The 19110-nt window shown below is 43.6% G+C and overlaps 1 protein-coding gene across 2 annotated transcripts in view; it reads left to right on the forward strand.

Moving 5' to 3' along the window:
- The window catches only part of LOC308676098 (tubby-related protein 2-like), a 38457-nt gene extending 31645 nt beyond the window's left edge, over positions 1-6812 (forward strand). For both annotated transcript variants that reach the window (XM_081341823.1, XM_081341822.1), the window contains 4 exons: positions 969-1083; positions 2045-2143; positions 2227-2398; positions 5787-6812. In XM_081341823.1, coding sequence (XP_081197949.1) covers positions 969-1083; positions 2045-2143; positions 2227-2398; positions 5787-5920 — 520 coding nt within the window. In that variant the 3' untranslated portion in view covers positions 5921-6812. The remainder of the gene's footprint in view (positions 1-968; positions 1084-2044; positions 2144-2226; positions 2399-5786) is intronic.
- The last annotated feature ends 12298 nt before the right edge of the window (positions 6813-19110 follow it).

Consider the following 19110-nt stretch of genomic DNA (forward strand, 5'->3'; position numbering starts at 1 on the left):
GGCCGGATGCCATGATCTTGGTTTTCTTAATGTTAAGTTTCAAGCCAGGTTTTGCACTCTCCTTCACCCGCAACAAGAGGCTCTTTAGTTCTTGTTCCCTTCCTGCCCTTAGAGTGGTATCATCTGCGAAGAGAAGTCTAGATTTCCCATTTGCAAGTTTAGCGTTTTAACTACAGTATTCTATGCAATTGTAGGGACATCTGGAACTCTCTTTTGAGTATATTTGCTGAAAACTAAGAACAGTTTTGTCTGATGTTGAGGTCAGAAGCACATGAAGACCCTAGGGCAGTGTTTCTCAACCTTGGCGAATTGAAGATGTGTGGACTTCCAACTCCCAAAAATTCTCGGAGTTGCAGCCCACCTATCTTCCAGTTGCTAGGGTTGAGAAACACTGCCCTAGGGCAAGGATAGGCAACCTCGGCACTTTTATGACTCATGGACTTCAACTCCCAGAATTCCTGAGTCAGCTATGCTGACTCAGGAATTCTGGGAGTTGAAGTCCATGAGTCATAAAAGAGCCGAGTTTGCCTACCCCTGCCCTAGGGTGTGCCTGAAAAGAGATAGATCATAATGTAAAAAGCACGCTCCTGAAAACTCTTCCAGGCACCCTATTCTACCTCTATGGAAGATGCATCCTAATTTGAGGGGGGATCTAAATATAAAGGACTCATTCCCTGTGCTCTTATTATGTACATTTTCATTACCCAGCCTTCCTCCATAGTTAATACAGGTTTCCGTGTTGAAGAATTGTGCTCATAAGAACGCTACAGTTTCTAGAATCTCTTGGTGTTCTTAATTTGCTTTTTATGCACTTTATGGGTGCTTCTCTGTAGTTTTCATCCTAGCTTTGGGTTCTTCCTTAATTAACATGAGGGCGGGACAGGAGGGATGATTGAGGAAAATACGGCGGGCTCTTAAGATGCTTAAAGGAAGAAAACATCCCTTCATTTTTTTTGCCTGCTTTCCAGATCTAACATGCTTGGGACCAAGTTCACTGTATTTGACAATGGAATCAATCCAGAAAAGAAACCTTTTGTTCCAGAAACTGCCCACCTACGGCAGGAGTTAGTTGCCATTTGCTATGTAAGTATCGCAGAGTTGGCAAAGTGGGGGAACTGATATGCCCCTTATATACAGGTAATCCTCAATTCCCGAATGTTCATTTAACAACCGTTGGAAGTGAAAATGACTCAGAAAAAAGTGACTTCTGACCAGTTCTCACACAGCGTCCTTTCGATCACATGATCTGGGCACTTAGCACTTAGCAACTGGCGTGTGCTATGGTGGTTGCCGTGTCCTAGGTCAGGTGATTACCATTGGCCCCTAGATTTGACAACCTTTCCCACCATTAGGCTCTTCTCCAGTGAGTCTTTCCTTCTCATTAGGTGGCCAAAGTATTTGAGTTTCAACTTCAGGATCTGACCTTCTAAAGAGCAGTCAGGGTTGATCTCCTCTAGGACTGACCGGTTTGATCGCCTTGCAGTCCAAGGGACCCGCAGGAGTCTTCTCCAGCACCATAGTTCAAAGGCTTCAATTCTTTGACGCTCAGCCTTTTTTATGGTCCAACTTTCACTGCCATACATTGCAACTGGGAAGACCATAGCCTTGACTATACGCACTTTTGTTGGCAGGGTGATGTCTCTGCTTTTTAGTGGGCTGTCTAGATTTGCCATGGCTTTCCTCCCCAGAAGCAAGCGTCTTTTCTAAAGTACCCATAGGCAAAACAAGAACCAACGGATGGAAACTAATCAAGGGGAGAAGCAATTTAGAACTAAGGAGAAATCTCCTAACAGTGAGAACAATTAACTAGTGGAACGACTTGCCTTCAGAGATTGTGGGTGCTACATCACTGGGGGCTTTTAAGAAGGGATTGGACAGCCACTTGTCTGGAATGGTATGGGGTCTCCTGCTTGAGCAGGGAGTGGCACTAGATAGAAGACCTCCAAGGTGCTTTCCAACCCTGTTATTCTGTTACTCTGAATTAAAAGCAGAGGTCAATAGATTTCTGACTTAACCTCCCATCCCTGTTTCCATCTCCTTGCAGGAGACCAATGTTTTGGGTTTCAGAGGTCCACGGAAAATGACCGTGATAATTCCTGGAATGAATTCAGAGAACGAGAGGATCTGCATCCAACCTAAAAATGTGAGTGGTTCTCATCGCTACTATTTCTGTACAAAAAACATCAGCCCAGGAACTCCGTAATGTTTGCGCTTCTCTGCCTACAGGAACATGAAACCTTACTGTTGAGATACCAGAACCGGAACATGCAAAACCTGATCAAACTCCAGAACAAAGTGCCTGCTTGGAACGAGGAGACCCAGTCATACGTACTCAACTTCCACGGGCGGGTCACGCAGGCTTCCGTCAAGAACTTCCAAATCATCTCAGAAGACGACCGTGAGTAGTGGGCAAGGTTCAGGAGAGTGCAGAAGGTTTCGCAAACTGAGGCTAAGCTATCCACCAGATGTCCCATTTAGTGAGACTGACTTCTAAATAAATCAATCTATTGTGGCCAGTTTAGCTGACAAACATGACATTATTTAAGGTGATTAGAACGAAGAGGGATACCGCAACGGTTAGCCTGAGCACCAGCATAAGGAAGTGTAATGTGTAGTTTTGTATAGTGGAGCAAATCCTCTGTAAATTTACAGATATGTGAATCAGATTAGAGTTGGCAAGAGCGGGATCACAGATTGTGGTGTTTTAACTTAGTAGACACTTCAGTATACAGCAGTGACGAAAAAAAGGCAAATTCTTTCTTAAAGGCAAATAGGAAATAGAAACCCAACTATTGTAAAAACTTTATGGACAACCAATCTCATTTAGAAAATGGAAGTAGTTCTGGTGGCTACACCTCTCCATCACCAAAAGGAATTTTGGTAGAGCTGAAAAACAGGCAAAACAGGGCAAGCAAAATAACCCAAGGATTAAGCAGTTCCCTCAGATGTTTATATCTGGGGAGGACAAATAAAGTTGATGAGCATGAAATGGGTATAAAATTCTCCATGATGTACAGTAGATGAAGAAAATAGATGGGAAGATTATTTTTGCCCTCTCACATGATTCTGGAAATTGCGGTTATTCTGTGAAACCTAACAGTGGATGATTCAGGGCAGATACTCTCCCATATACTTAAAATGGTAGAATTTGCTTCCACTGAACTTAGCAGTGGCCACCAATTTAGAAAGCCCAAGAAGAAAATGAGATAGTCATGGGGTGTAAAGTTAGTAACAACAGGTAGCCACCATAGCTATCTTCTGTCACAAATGTCAAAAGATTCCTGTAGATGGAGAATATGAACAGAATACGAACAAGCACCAGCATCATCCTTTTCAATACTAAACTCTCCCACTGAGCATCTCTTGGTTGCTTTGGTCCAATCTAGATAATTTTTCTTCCTCAGTACAGTAGCGGCCAAAATTGTGGAAACCTTCTGGGAAAAGGTGTACAGTAGAAATGCCACCTTTGGTTAAGTTTCCACCGATTTTTCTTCTAATTTCTTTATAACTGTAGCCTTGTTCACTTAATAATACTATTTTACATCGCTTTCTGGGCAACCAGTCAACTCTTTGCATCATTACTTTAATTTTATTACATTTTACAAGCTCACTAAAGGAAACACACAAAAAACCCAACCAACTTGATAGCGATCACATAACACAGGGCTTTTCAACTTTTTCACCCGTTGTACCACTTTTAGGATATGGCAACATCCGAGTACCACCAGTCGCCTAGCAAGGTGTCAAAAACTTGATGACCAAAAGAAAAAAAAAGGAAAATAGTGATGAAGTATGAAGTCATCAAGTTTTTGACATATTGCTATATCCTAAAAGTAGTACAACATACAACTGTTCGCTTAGTGACTGTTGTAAGCCCCAGGATCAGCACCAGGCTTCAGTCGATCAGCGTTTCTTCGGGGCTCAGCAGAAGCGTAAGGATCAGTGCCAGGCTCCAGATGATCAGAAGCGCCAGGATCAGCTGGAGCCCAGCGCTTATCCTGGTGCTTCCGCTGAGCCCTGACAGCCCTGCAGCTCCAGCCGTCTCTCACTCAGGCTTGTGCGGTGCTGACGCTGCTTCAGTTCATTCCCCTCCCCCGCTACCACTTTTCTAGGATGGTCATGTACCACCTGCCAGGTGCCAACGTACCACAGGTGGTACCTGTACCACAGGTTGAAAAGCCCTGACATAACGCACTGACAAATGTCCTCCTCTCAGCTTCAGTACAATGACATCAATAACTGAATCCTACTGTGATCTGATTGACTCATTGCCAAAACAAGATGACACCTGATTGGCTCTCTAAACACTCATGCTCATTGGCTACAATCAGATGAAGGAAAGCTACCTGATACCAACCTAAGCAAGCTGTGCTGCCTTTTTCTGGTCACTTTTCATAGAATACAGTAGAGATAATTGAACAAACTTTGTTGCTTTACATTCTCGATTAAATTATCTTTCCATTGATGTATAATTTTATGGTATTATTCCAAAAACAAAAGTGGTGTTATTAGCCATCAAACCTCAAAAAATACACTTTCCCCAAAAGGTTTCCACAATTTTAGCCATTACTGTATGTGCTGGGCCAGTGATGGCGAACCTTTTAGAGACCGAGTACCCAAAATGCAGCCCCCAACCGACTTATGTATTCTCGGGTGCCGGGTGGGCGTGGTCTATTGGGTGGGTGTGGCCCATCGGGTGGGCGTGGCTGCCGTGGTAATGGCAGACTGGGCGGGACTAAAAAGTTCAATCAAGCAATTCCAACTTTGCAAGATCTTTTTTTTTCTCGCAAGAAGTTGAAACTGATTGATCGATTGAACCTTTTTTTTTTTTGCCTGTGGCAGCCTAAAGCAAAAAGGTTTTATAAAACCCAGCTGAAGGCCTAGGACTGGGGCGACGGCGCACGTGCCCACAGAGAGGGCTCTGAGTGCCACTTGTGGCACACGTGCCGTAGGTTCGCCACCACGGTGCTGGCCAAATGATTTTCTAACAGGTAGATTTTACCCCTCTAGTCACTGCCAACTCTAGGGGCCAGTGCTCCTCTCCATTTCAAGGCCACTGAGCCAGCGCTGACCAAAGACATTTCCACAGTTATGTGGCCAGCATGATGTCACAGAATGTTGTTGCCTTCCCACCGAACTGATACCTATCTATCCATTTGCATCTGCATGCTTCTGAACTGCCAAGTTGGCGGGAGCCGTGGCAAGGATGAGAGCTCACCCTATTGCGTGGCACTTGGGTTTCAAACCTGGGCTGTCGGCTTTTGAGCCGACAAGCCCAGCGTCTTAACCATTCATCCACCACACCGCCCTAGTTTCTAAATTGAGATAAGAGTTCCGATAACGCAAGTTTGATCTTGGTGTGAACCGGTGCCACGAACACAGCCTCAGTCCTGCGTGCGGGTTTCCATATTGCTCTTCGTCAAGCCCCAGGAGCAGAATGAAAGACGGACAACCCAGGACAAGCTTGGGGAAGAATTGGATCTGCTCAATCATCAGGGAAGGAAGCCCTTGGGGAATTTTTTTAATTTTTTTTTTTTGGAGGAAGGCTTAGGACAGGGGTCTTCAAACCTGGCCCTTTTATGACTCGTGGACTTCAACTCCCAGAATTCCTCAGCCAGCTGTGCCTGTCTGAGGAATTCTGGGAGTTGAAGTCCACAAGTCATAAAAGGGCCAAGTTTGAAGAGCCCTGGCTTAGGAGATAGGCAGGCATAAGGGGCGACGAAATGAAGTTTTTGGTGGATCTTTTCTTTTGCCTCAATGTGGTCTTTCCTCTCCTTGGTTTGCAGCTGACTACATCGTGCTCCAGTTTGGCCGGGTGGCCGCTGATGTCTTCACCATGGATTACCGATTCCCTCTCTGTGCACTTCAGGCTTTTGCCATCTGTCTGTCCAGTTTTGATGGGAAGCTTGCCTGCGAGTAGAAAAGGGGCCAGCCCAAGCAGATTTTTTTTTTACGCCCAAATCCTGTGGCTTTGCTCCAGAATGGCTTTCTGCTGCCCCGTAAAATCAGACACAGTTCCTTACATTGCCAGTATTGCTCATCTTTGTCCTTCCCGTTGTTTTTTGGGTTTTTTTTTTTTTTGTTAGGCTGGATTTCCACGTGATCTGTTACTTTCAAACTGGCACATATTTTCCCGTGGCTCCTCCTCCTTTCCATGCCAACTAACTTTCCCTGCCAAACGTTCGTCATCATTCCTAAGCCCTTTGATTTCTCTTCCATTTTGATTTTTCGTGCGCTTGGATTTTTCTATTCTAGCCCGCCTGTTTCCTCTGATGCCACATCATCTTTGAACATTGCTACTCTTGTTCAGACGTGTCCTGCCCCTCTCTTGCCCTCTCTTCCCCCTCCAAAACGAATTCAGGAACACCAAAAAAACAAAACAAAACAAAACAACGCAACCACCTTGCAAGATGTGGTAGATAGCTCCATTATTGAACAAACACCCATTAATAAACAGCCAGTTCTGCCAGCTGAATTATTTCAGATCAAAGGGAGGGGCAGCCAAACGAATGGGAAGGAGCAGCTATATTGAAACAGTGGACTGAAGCTGCCACCCCACACATCTTCCCTTCTTTATCAAATTGCAAATAAAACCTAACTCAAGAGACCAAACTCCCTGTTCACTTCTTTCTGGGAAGGGGTAGAATTCTTTCCAGGATCATGTCTGGAAGCTCTACCATTGCATGAAATGGAAAATATTCAAAATTGCCTCTAGGTTTTTAAGGACTCACAATTACGCTGAAAGAGTTAGGTCAGGGGTAGGCAACCTTGGCTCTTTTATGACTCGTGGACGTCAACACGGCTGGCTCAGAAATTCTGGGAGCTGAAGTCCACGAGTCATAAAAGAGCCAAGGTTGCAAACCCCTGAATTAGGTGGAGGTTTATCGGTGCAAGTGTGCCCCATTGTTTTCGGTGAATCATGCAGCTGGATCCTGAAGTGTGCTGCATTTCCTGGAGCTTGCTTGCTTGCTTATTTGTTTACTTGATTTTTATCCTGCCTTTTGTTACTTTGTAAGTAACTCAAGGCAGCAAATGCATCTAAAATCCCTTCTTTCTCCTATTTTTCCCCATAACAACAACCCTGTGAGGTGGGTTGGGCTGAAAGAGAGTGATTGGCTCAAGGTCATCCAGCTGGCTTTCATGCCTAAGGCAGGACTAGAACCCACCGTCTCTTACTTTCCAGATCAGCACCTAAACTAATAGACCAAAGTGGCTTTCTAACTTCTTCTCATATGTGTAACCAGAGCACGCTATTGGCCCTCCTGAGAAAACGAAGAAGGATGGTTGGATGCAACCAGCAATTGGTTTAGACATGTTTCTAGTTGTCAAGAAAGATGTTGAAGCAGGATGAGAGAGTGTAGGAAACCTGTCATATTTCCACCTTAGGCTCACATAAAATGGCGCAGGTCTGGCTCAGGGCAGAAATAAGTTTCGTTTCTGTTCATAAGTTGTGTTTTACCAAAAATCAGATGACCTTGCTACGTGCAGACGGACACCCCCGTTGGAACACGTACAAGAAAGTAACACATACAAGATAGTTAGAAGAACAAAGACATTCCATACAGATATGTAGCTGATTTATAACCTTGAGATAATTGCTTAGTGCATGGCTGAGATGTAACCATTCGCAACCTTAAGATAACGGTTTTCATGGATAGCTGAACGCTTAGATAATTGTTTGTTGCTAATTGCTTGTTGCTTATGCGTTGCTGGTATCTCAATAAAAGAGAGCTTGGGACTTCGGTCTGGGCCCTCATCCCGAGAAAGCTCAGACACGTGTCCTCATTCATCGGCAAGTTCATGAGGAGCCCGCAGGGTGCGAAAAAACCCACAACTGGTGACCCCGACGTGATTCTGCGGAATACGTCTTCAGCCATCCATCCTCATTCACCCGATGGTGGCCGTGCTCAACCTGGCTGTTCACTAGCAGCAGGTTCCCAGCAACAGGTTCCCAGCAACCCGGCTGCTTCAAGCTGCTTCAAGCAACGGGTTCCCAGCATCCCGACGTGATCTGCTGCGAGTGGATACGTCTCTGACGGTCTCCATACTCATCGCCTGGAATAGGCTGTGCACACGATCTCGCCTCGTGAAGACGACGATCCATTCGTGAGTATGGGGAACAAATTTTCTAAGCAACAGGCAGCGCACCTGAAAGAGCTTGAGGAAATAGTCAGAACTTCTAATATTTTACTTAAAAGTAGTGGCAAACAATTACCAGCAGTTTCAAAAAAGGAGTTGATTGCTTTAATGGAATATATTTGGGAAAAGACTCCGGCTTATCCGGAAAAGGGCTCGTTGAAAACAGGGACTTGGAGAAAAATTGGAGAATGGCTCCACGAACCTCCTCGAGCACCTCCAAAAATGTTAACAGCCTGGCGAGTCTTAATGGAAAGTTTGTGGATTCACGAAAAGGGACTTAAAGAAGCCTTTTCCGTTTCTCCGGCTCCCCCTCCTTATGAGGAACCTACTCAGCCGGGAGAAACTAAGCAGGGCACCTCAGCTGCGGCTCCCAGTGCCCCTCAGGCTCAGCCAGAAGCAATTAACAATTATCCTAAAGAAGGAATAGTGGCAAATGCTGTTAGACAGGCCGCCCGATCAGGACAGCTAACATTGGAAGATTTATCTTGCTATCCAGTAAACATCCAGCCAGCTCCGGCAGCTGGAGGAAATGCTGTTCACACATATGTAGGACTGGAATGGAATATAGTGAAAGATCTTAAAAAAGCTGTTGCTTCATATGGCATTCAATCGCCTTTTGTGCAGGGACTTTTCGTTTCCATGGCCTCTACTTATGTGATGCCATTGGTAGACTGGAAGTCCATTGCACACATGATATTGACACCTTCACAATATGTAGTTTGGGAATCTGAGTATAAAAAAGAAATAGAGAAAAAAATTCTTGCTGGATTACCTCAAGGGGTAAATAGGGATCAATTATTTGGCACAGGACAATTCGTTACAAATGACCAACAGGCTCAAAGCCCAAGGGAGGCTTTTAATTTGATACAGGAAGGGGCTTTAGCAGCTTTCCGCAAGATAGATGATCCTCACGGAAAAGCTAAAATGTCTTTTGCAAAGGTTTATCAAGGTCCCAATCAGGCTTATTCAGACTTTGTGGATAAACTGCAGGAAGAAATAACAAGACAAATAGACAATGAATATGCCCGAAATGAACTTCTGTTAAAATTGGCTTATGAAAATGCTAATGAAGACTGTAAAAAATTGTTAAAATCAATTATTGCCATGCCAAATGCCACTCTTGCTGACTATTTAAACGCATGTCGCATAGTAGGCACAACGGCATATTCCATGGATGCCCTGGCTATGGCACTAAATAATGGAGGACAAATAAAACCAATGGGAAATTGTTTTAACTGTGGCAAGCCTGGACATTTTAAAGCACAATGTCGGGCACCCGGGGGAGGAGCAAATCGGCTTCAAAATAGCTCCTCCACGAAACCAAAAACAGTCTGTCCTCGCTGTAAAAAGGGATTTCATTGGGCAAATCAATGCCGCAGCTCTTTTTCATCTGCTCCCCAAGATCAATTCCAGGGAAACTAGAGGGGGGGCGGTCAGCTAGCCCAACACCAAAGGCTGACTTTTCACAATCACATCCTGATGTTTTTAATATTGTTACATCAGAAGCCCTGGAAATCAATGTGCCTGGGATGGTTTATTTTTTGCCAACTCAGCCCGACCCTCAGGGTCCCCAACCACCAAATGCTCCTTTGTTAATATTTCCGGTGCGAGACCTCATGGCTCGGGGAATTTTGGCCTCGCCTTTTTTGCGAGATTCAAACGATTTTTCATCCGTTGCAATGGCGGTTACCGGAAACACACCCACTTCTTTTCAACAGGGAGAACTCGTGGCAACGGCTATTTTGATTTTGCCTGCCACACCCTTCCCCTCCTTTCAAATGGCGGATGCACTTGCCATTGAAAAAACGGTTCAGGATGACCGCCCTATGATGACATTTAAAATTCATAACCGGAACTTTTCTGGTTTATTGGACACAGGGGCTGATGTTAGTGTCATTCGAACAGAAGAGTGGCCAGAAAATTGGGAAACAGAAAGTGCTCCGGCAGTGAGAGGAGTGGGGGGAATTCAACACGCTGTCCGCAGCAAGCGGTGGCTTCCGGTAACTTCCTCTGCTGTGTCTTCTATTGCCTATTTTCAACCTGTGATTTTGCCCATTCACACAAATTTGTGGGGAAGGGATTTGATGTCACAATTTCAAGCAAAATTGACTCTTGAGTAACATGTTTCAGACCATTCAACCTTTAAAGCTTCATTTGAAAACTGATACACCCGTCTGGGTAGATCAATGGCCGTTAACTCAGGAAAAATTAAAAGCTTTAAAGCAATTAGTAAATGAGCAATTGGACAATGATCACATTGAGCCTTCACACAGCCCTTATAACACTCCAGTGTTTGTCATCAAAAAGAAATCAGGCAAATGGAGATTTCTTCACGATCTCAGGGCCATCAATTTGATTTTAAAACCGATGGGGGCGCTACAACTTGGTTTGCCAAATCCAAATTTAATTCCTCACAATTATGATTTATTGATAATTGATTTAAAGGATGCATTTTTTTCTATCCCATTGTGTAAAGAAGACAGACAACTTTTTGCTTTTACATTGCCTGTTTTTAACAATTCAGAACCTGCCCAAAGATATCAATGGAAAGTTTTGCCTCAAGGCATGCTTAATAGCCCCACCATGTGTCAATGGTACGTGGCAAAAGTGCTGCAGCCGTATCGTGATAGGCATCCACATTTTTTGGTTTATCACTATATGGACGATATTTTAATTGCAGCACCAGGCCCCAAAGGAACTGTTATGGCCACTTTTGATTTTTTAACAAAAACTTTAAATCAGTTTGGATTTTTTGTCAGTCCACAAAAAGTTCAACACATGTCGCCTTATTCCTATTTAGGCCATAAACTTTTGTCCACAGCAGCTTTTCCTCATATTCCAAACTTATTTTTGCCATCAGAACCAACATTGGTACAATTGCAGCAATATCTAGGAACCATTAATTGGGCAAGACCATATCTGTCCTTAACAACATCAGATTTGTCTCCTTTGTTTCATGCTTTAACATTAGGGAAGCATCCAGCAGACAAAATTTGTTTTTCAGAACAACATATTAAAACTTTGCAGTTGGTAAATGACGCACTAAAAAAGATCTGGGTAGATCGTATGGTTATTAATGTTCCTTTTGCTGCTATTATTTTAAACACGCCTGGACTATTTACTGCTGCTATTGTTCAATGTGCTAACCAATTGAAAATTTTAGAGTGGATTCATTTATCCCACACGCCCAAAGTTTCTGTTTTAACCAGAGAAGCACAATTGGCTCAATTGATTTTTAAAATCCGTCACCGGACGAAAGCCTTGATTGGGCTGGAGATAGACACTCTTTTTGTGCCTATGTCTTTGCAAATTTGGGAATCATTTTTTCAAACCTCGAGTGAATTGCAATTTTCCTTAGCTGATTGGCATGGCAAGGTTTCTTGCCACCCACCACCCGATTATCGTTTGCAAATTGTTCGCACTGTACCCATTGACTGGTTGTCACCCTTGTCTCCTCACCCTTTACATTCGGCTGTTACAGTTTTTGCAGATGGGAGCAAGGAGTGTGGCGCCTGTGCCTGGTTGGAAAATGGTCAATGGAGAACCAAGCAAACAACACCCCAGCGGTCAGCTCAAAAAGCTGAACTGGCTGCTTCAATTTTGGCCTGTCAAATTTTTTCCTTTCAACCTTTAAACCTTATTGTGGATAGCTTTTATGTTTATCACACAATTCAAGTGATTTATGGATCTTATTTATCCCCATCCATTCAACCAGATTTGTTACAACTTTTTTTAACCTTGCAAAATTTGCTTTTTGAACGCCAACATCCTATTTTTGTTGCTCACATTCGTAGTCATCAGCCTTTTCCAGGTTTTTTGCAAGAGGGAAACAATGTTGCAGATCAGGCTGCCTCCGGACCTTCAGCCTGTTCTTTGCAACCCCTCACCCCCTGGGAAAGTCATTCATATTTTCATCAAAATTCCAAAGCCTTGCAGAAGCAGTTTGGCATCACCGCTGCAGAAGCTATTGCTATTCGCCAGCAGTGTCCAACCTGCAGCAAACAAGCAACTGCAATCCCTATGGGTGTCAATCCCAGGGGATTGGAGCCTTGCCAAATTTGGCAAATGGATGTCACACAATATGCACCATTTGCCTCATGGAAGTATTTGCATGTTTCAATTGATACCTTTTCAGGATTCATCATGGCTACCCCCCAAAGGGGAGAAGCCACCAAACATGTCATTAATCATTGTATTCGGACTTTTGCAGTGCTGGGATGTCCAAAAGAACTCAAAACAGATAATGGCCCTGCTTATAGCAGTCAAGCCATGGCAGAATTTTGTCATCATTGGCAAATCACACACAAATTTGGAATTCCATATAATAGCCAAGGCCAAGCCTTGGTGGAAAGAGCTAACCAAACCTTGAAACATGCTTTAGATCGCTATAAAAATCAGAACGGGGGAAAACGAAACCCCAACCTCCCAGCAGTGCAAGAAATTCTTAACCTTTGCCTCTACACTCTGAACTTTTCAAACTTGACTGGCCATCCCTTAACCACAGCTGCAGAGCGGCATTTTTCTTCTTCTTCTTCTTCAGATCTCCCTAAGCCACAGGTTTGGTACCGACAACTTCCAGACCTGACTTGGCAAGGCCCCGCAGACCTTATCACCTGGGGCAGAGGCTACGCAGCTGTTCAACTGCCAGACAAAGTGCTGTGGATCCCCGGTCGTCATGTTCGCCCATATCATGCCTCCACAAAAACAACTATGGACCCCGCTAAAGACGACAATATGGTTTGTGACTCTTATCGGTTTTTCATTAACATTACCAACTCATACGACCACGGTGCTTCAGACTAAAGGACAATGTGAACTTTGCATGGCAACCACCAAACAAGGCACCCTCATAACTAGAACATTGATTTTTCACACTCACCTATCTTGCAAAACCAAACTTTCACATCAATGCACCTATAATGGTACATCATATTCCATCTGTACTGATGCTGGTAAGATTCAATGTTTCAATCCAAAGGGACCCACTCATCGATACACAATTAAAATTGAAGCAGGGTCAGCTCTCCTGGTTAGTCATGATTTTTATAACAAAGAGGTTTCTCAATCTGTCATCTTTGATGCGTGCAGAGCCATGGACGAAGGGGCCAGCACATGCGGATCCTTAGAATGGCGGCGAACTTACTCCAACAACGAAAAGTATCTATGCGCCCGACGATCCGACTACCGTGACTCTTGCGGCAGAGGCACCTATTGTGGGGACTGGAAATGTGTGGATTTTCAGTCCCGAGGAATGACTGTTCATCCAGATACCATACCCAGGTATAATCAGCATAAAACACTTTATATTACCAGGTTGCCAGCAAACTCCTCCTGCCACCGGCATAATTGCAACCTAATAAATTTGACATTCCCGGTCCCACAAAATTGGTTGGGATCGCATTCCTGGAAAGGGGTCAACAATCAATATGGGCTGGGTATCGACGGAACAGGCTCAGATCCCAGTGTAATCTTAACAATCCAGATTATTCAGCACAATTTAGATCCCCTTAGTCAGTCACTTTTTCATTCTTATTATCAAGAAAGCCAACAAATGGAGGGGCTGGTACTTCCCCCTAGAGCTCACAACATGTTTTTGGCCTTGGCAGAAACTATTGCAAAGGAGCTTACGGTACAAAATTGTTTTGTGTGTGGGGGCACTAACATGGGTGATCAATGGCCATGGGAAGCCCATGAACTCAATTACACTCAAATGTTAGAAAATCAGGCCAATTACACCTTTAATCAGAAAGGACAAGAAATTTGGGCTATAACTACCAAATTGGTAGGCAACATTTGTTACCAACGTAAAAAGACTGATTTTCGCCATAGTAACGTGGGCTCACTAAGATGCAAAGGGACTTGGGAGAACAATACTTGGTGGTCAGGTTCTTCGGACTCACAGCCCAACAACGCATTGGCACAAATGACACACATGGCCTTCCTGTTAGATCCAGAAAACAACGCCTTGCAATGGAAAGCTCCTACCGGCCTATATTGGATTTGTGGACGTTTTGCTTATAATTTTCTCCCCAAGGACTGGTATGGTTCTTGTGTTCTAGGAGCCATCAGGCCTAGCTTTTTCCTTTTGCCCCTCCAACAGCGACAAGTGTTGGGTGTTCCGGTTTATGAAGAAATTGGTAACATCCGTAGTGAAAGAGACACAAAAAACATTCATCGGGGTGTTTGGAAGGACAATGAATGGCCCCCCGACCGTATAATCCATTATTATGGACCTGCAACTTGGGCAGAAGATGGGACCTATGGCTATAGGACCCCAATTTACTTACTCAATCGTCTGATTCGGCTGCAAGCAGTTGTAGAAATTGTCACTAATGAAACAGTTTCAGCCATGACCCATTTAGCAAAAGAAAGTGCTAAATCAAGAACTTATATTATGCAAAATCGATTGGCCCTGGACTATCTCTTAGCTAAAGAAGGGGGGGTATGTGGAAAATTTAATCTTACAAATTGTTGTATTGAAATTGATGACAGTGGGAAAGTGATTCAGGAGATCACAGATAGAATGGTTAAAGTAGCTCATGTTCCTGTTCAAACATGGAATGGTTTTAACTTTCAGGAATTATTTGGCTCCTGGTTTCCCAAATTACCTGGTTTGCAAGCTATTGTAGCTTTAATTAGTATGATTGCTTTAGGATGTATTATTTTGCCTTGTATTTTACCTATTTTTGTTAGAACTATTTCTAATAGCATTTCATTTATAGCAGAACAACGTGCCATCAAGCATGTAAATGCCTTGTGGGAAAAGAAATATCAGTTATTGCCTCAAGAAGACCTTGAGTCAGATACTACAGACCGTGCCATTGTAAAGGCCTCCTTCGTATTAGACACAGATGGCGAGGAGGGCCAAAAGAAAGCCTTATGCTTATCACCGGCATGCACCACATCTCTGTCCTACTGAGCCCTTTGGGTCAAAAAACAAAAAGGGAGGAGATGTAGGAAACCTGTCATATTTCCACCTTAGGCTCACATAAAATGGCGCAGGTCTGGCTCAGGGCAGAAATAAGTTTCGTTTCTGTTCATAAGTTGTGTTTTACCAAAAATCAGATGACCTTGCTACGTGCAGACGGACACCCCCGTTGGAACACGTACAAGAAAGTAACACATACAAGATAGTTAGAAGAACAAAGACATTCCATACAGATATGTAGCTGATTTATAACCTTGAGATAATTGCTTAGTGCATGGCTGAGATGTAACCATTCGCAACCTTAAGATAACGGTTTTCATGGATAGCTGAACGCTTAGATAATTGTTTGTTGCTAATTGCTTGTTGCTTATGCGTTGCTGGTATCTCAATAAAAGAGAGCTTGGGACTTCGGTCTGGGCCCTCATCCCGAGAAAGCTCAGACACGTGTCCTCATTCATCGGCAAGTTCATGAGGAGCCCGCAGGGTGCGAAAAAACCCACAAGAGAGGATGAATGCTTCAAAGAGATCCATTGCATTAATTGCTACCTTGTCTTATTGATGTCAATAAGCAGGGCTTTTTTTCTCATAGAACGCTCAGAACGGAGTTCCGGCACCTTTTTTGGATGGTGCAAGGCGGGTTGTATGACGTGTGAGTTCCGGCACCTTTTTCTTTTACAAAAAAAGCGCTGTCAATAAGAATCTTTTAAGCAGGGGTCTTCAAACTTGGCCCTTTTATGACTTGTGGACTTCAACTCCCAGAATTCCTCAGCCAGGCACGCTGGCTGAGGAATTCTAGGAGTTGAAGTCCACAAGTCATAAAAGGGCCAAGTTTGAAGACCCCTGCTTTTAAGTATGATTGGCCTGGCTGATGCATGACATTAAACCTTGAGAAGGCTGATTTGATTTTTGATTTAGTGTGTTGTCTGAAATCAGCTCCTGGGAACTACAATTTATGATAGCTGGATGTGTGAACCAGGGCAGCTGTGATATCTGAAACTCTAGCGTGAATCCAACCATTGTTTGAAAAATGACTTTAGAGCTTAATGCTCTGTAGGCTGCTTCCCACCAACCTGCTTCACACAACACACAACGCCGTTTTGTGCTTTGTTCAGTTTTGACTTAACAGGTGGTATGAAACCAGACATTCGGGAGTTACTGTTTTGTTTTATGTCTCGGCAAATGTAAGCAATTGTGTGTTTTTGTATAGAAATTATCCTTAAATTATAGCGGAACTCAATTTGTGAATTAGGTCACTGGATCTGGATTGCATTCAATAACTGAAGAACTGTATATATTTATTTCTTGCTTTTTGCTGATCTTGAGCTTAGCGAGCTTTACTAATTTAACTTTGTTACCTTTGACAATAGGAAATGTTATTGAATAAACTTGCTTATGACCCTAGAAATACATGTACAGTTCCAGACAGAAACATTTACAAATATTTAACAAAATGGTCAGATATTTTTTTTCCCCTTGGGCTTGTTGCATTTATGAAAAAAACAACACAGTGACACAGTGGGTTTTTACTAAAGACTCCTGCCAGAAAAATAAATGGCATGGCACTTTTTTAAAATTTAAAATGAGAAGGTGGCAAACATAATAAGGGAGAGGAAAGCAGTAATTATCACTGAATTAACTTGCCGTGGCAAGTATTTATTTCATTTGGATGCCACCCAATTCCAATGAGTAGCATGGATGGGAAGGGACAAAGAAACATGTCCACAAACCAAAGACAAAATTACTGCTGTTCAGTAAGGCATTTATGTTCCCAGCCAGATTAATCCTTTAAAAGAGAGCAATAGCAATTGCAGTCATCCATCCTTCTAAACCAGGGTTGTTTGTTTTAATCATGGCTTTAATTCATAACCACTGTTTTCATACCAAATGTCGAATTTATAGCAATCAAATCATTTTGCAGTTTAGTATCTGTCTAGATTCATTTTGGGCTGGTGGAAATGTTTAGAGCTGCCTGATCTAGGCTGGATAAACCAAGTAACTAGATGACCACTAGAGGGAAGCAAAGGGTTAGGAGTTACTATATCCCTTTGTTTCCATCTAGTGGTCATCGGGAGTTTCTCAGTCCAGATTTATTTTTTATTTTAACTGTATGGCTTTAAAAAAAATCAGTTCTGGTAGGGGTGAATTGGGCTGCAAGAGGTCATAGGCTTCGCAGGGTATTGGTCCCAAGTGAAATCCTTGGTCCTGTAGAACATAAATGGGAAAGACAAAAAACCCAAAGAAGCACTATTGCTGTTGGTCAAATAAGATGTTAGAATCAAGTTTCCAACCAATCGTATGTTTTCTGCAAGATAATTCACTGAAGGGGGGGGGGAAGAAGAATCCATTACATCTCGGAGACATTTGGTTGAAGAAGGGTAAAAGAAAACGGAGCGCTGGGGGATACAGTGACTAAAGCAAGGCTTTTCAACCAGTGGTACGGGTACCACCTGTGGTACATTGGCATCTGGCAGGTGGTACACCACCATCCTAGAAAAGTGGTAGCGGGGGAGCGGGAATGAGCTGAACCGGTGGCAGCACCGCACAAGCCTGAGCGAGAGACGGCTAGAGCTGCAGGGCTGTCAGGGCTCAGCAGAAGCGCCAGGATCAGCGCCAGGCTCCAGCTGGAGCTCAGTACTGATCCTGACATTTCTGAGCCCAGAAGAAGCGCCAATCAGCTGGAATGTTTCAGCATCTCCAGAGTCTTCTGATTTACATTCAGATGCTTGGCAACTGATTCATATTTATGATGGTCACAGTGTCCCAGGGTCATGTGAAGTGACCAAAACCTGCTGCAACCATCCAGCAGAGGTGGGGAGGAATAAAAACCAACCCACCCACCCCCCCGCCAATCCTCAACAGAAATGCTCACAACAATGAAAACCTCAGACAGGAGGAAGAGCCGGGCTGGCAGGCAGGTGACTTGCTCGGCTGTGGCTTGGGGGGCACTTTTTCAGTGCCATTGTAACTTCGAACAGCCACTAAGTGAACTGTTGTAAGTCGAGGACTACTCGTACTTCATCACTTTTTTCCTTTGGGGGGGGGTCATCAAGTTTTTGACACCTTGCTATGGCAACTCGGATGTTGCCATATCCTAAAAGCGGTACAATGGGTGAAAAGGTTGAAAAACCCTGGACTAAAGTGCAGTATTGTGAGCAAACTCTGCCCGCAGCCTGTGTTTGATTCTGACAGGGCTCAAGGTGGATTAAGTCTTCCATCTTTCTGAGCTCGGTAAAATGAGGACCCAGTTTGTTGGAGGCCATATGCAAATAATGGTTTTTACCTTTTAAATTGCCAAGAGAATGCAGTAACGTGCTGTAGGGCAGTATACAAGCGTACTGTAAATGCTATTGCGGTTGCCATCTGCACTTTTCAGCTTGAAAGTGGGAAAGCAATATCTAAAAAGAGGTTTATAATATAGCTAATGTTAAAGGAGGAGTGGATGAATAGTGTTTCTCTGCAGGGGTTCTCAGCCTTGGCAACTTCTACTGCAGTGTTCTACCACGTACTTGCTCTACTTCTACTCCTGTGTTTCTCACTTGTAGTGCTTTCTACTGCACTAGTCCTACTGTAATAGTTCTCAACTTCCACTACCGTGTTTCTCAACTTTGGCAATTTCGAAATGTCTAGACTTCAACTCTCAGAATGCATGCTGGCTGGGGAATTCTGGGAGTTGAAATCCACACGTCTGGAAATGGTATACCAATGTCTTGCTTACCGGAGCTTACAGCAAAACTGGGTGGTATTTAACTCATGAAAACATTTTTTAAAAAGATTCCTTTCTGGATGTAATACACGAATACAACACACAATGGGGTCCTGCATCTAATAAATGCATAAATCCTCAACGGCTACCCTTGAGCCCAAAGTTTCTGCTCCTAAGTGAGACATTTGTTACGTGAATTTTGCCCCATTTTTACGACCTTTCTTGCCTCGGTTGTTAAGTGAATCACTGCAGTTGGTAAGCGAGTAACCTGGTTGTTCAGCGAAATCTGGCTCCCCCACCCCACCCCGCAATTGACTTTGCTTGTCAGAAGATCGCAAAA

This window comes from Vipera berus (genome assembly GCF_964194415.1).
Source record: "Vipera berus genome assembly, chromosome: W".
NCBI lineage: Eukaryota > Metazoa > Chordata > Lepidosauria > Squamata > Viperidae > Vipera > Vipera berus.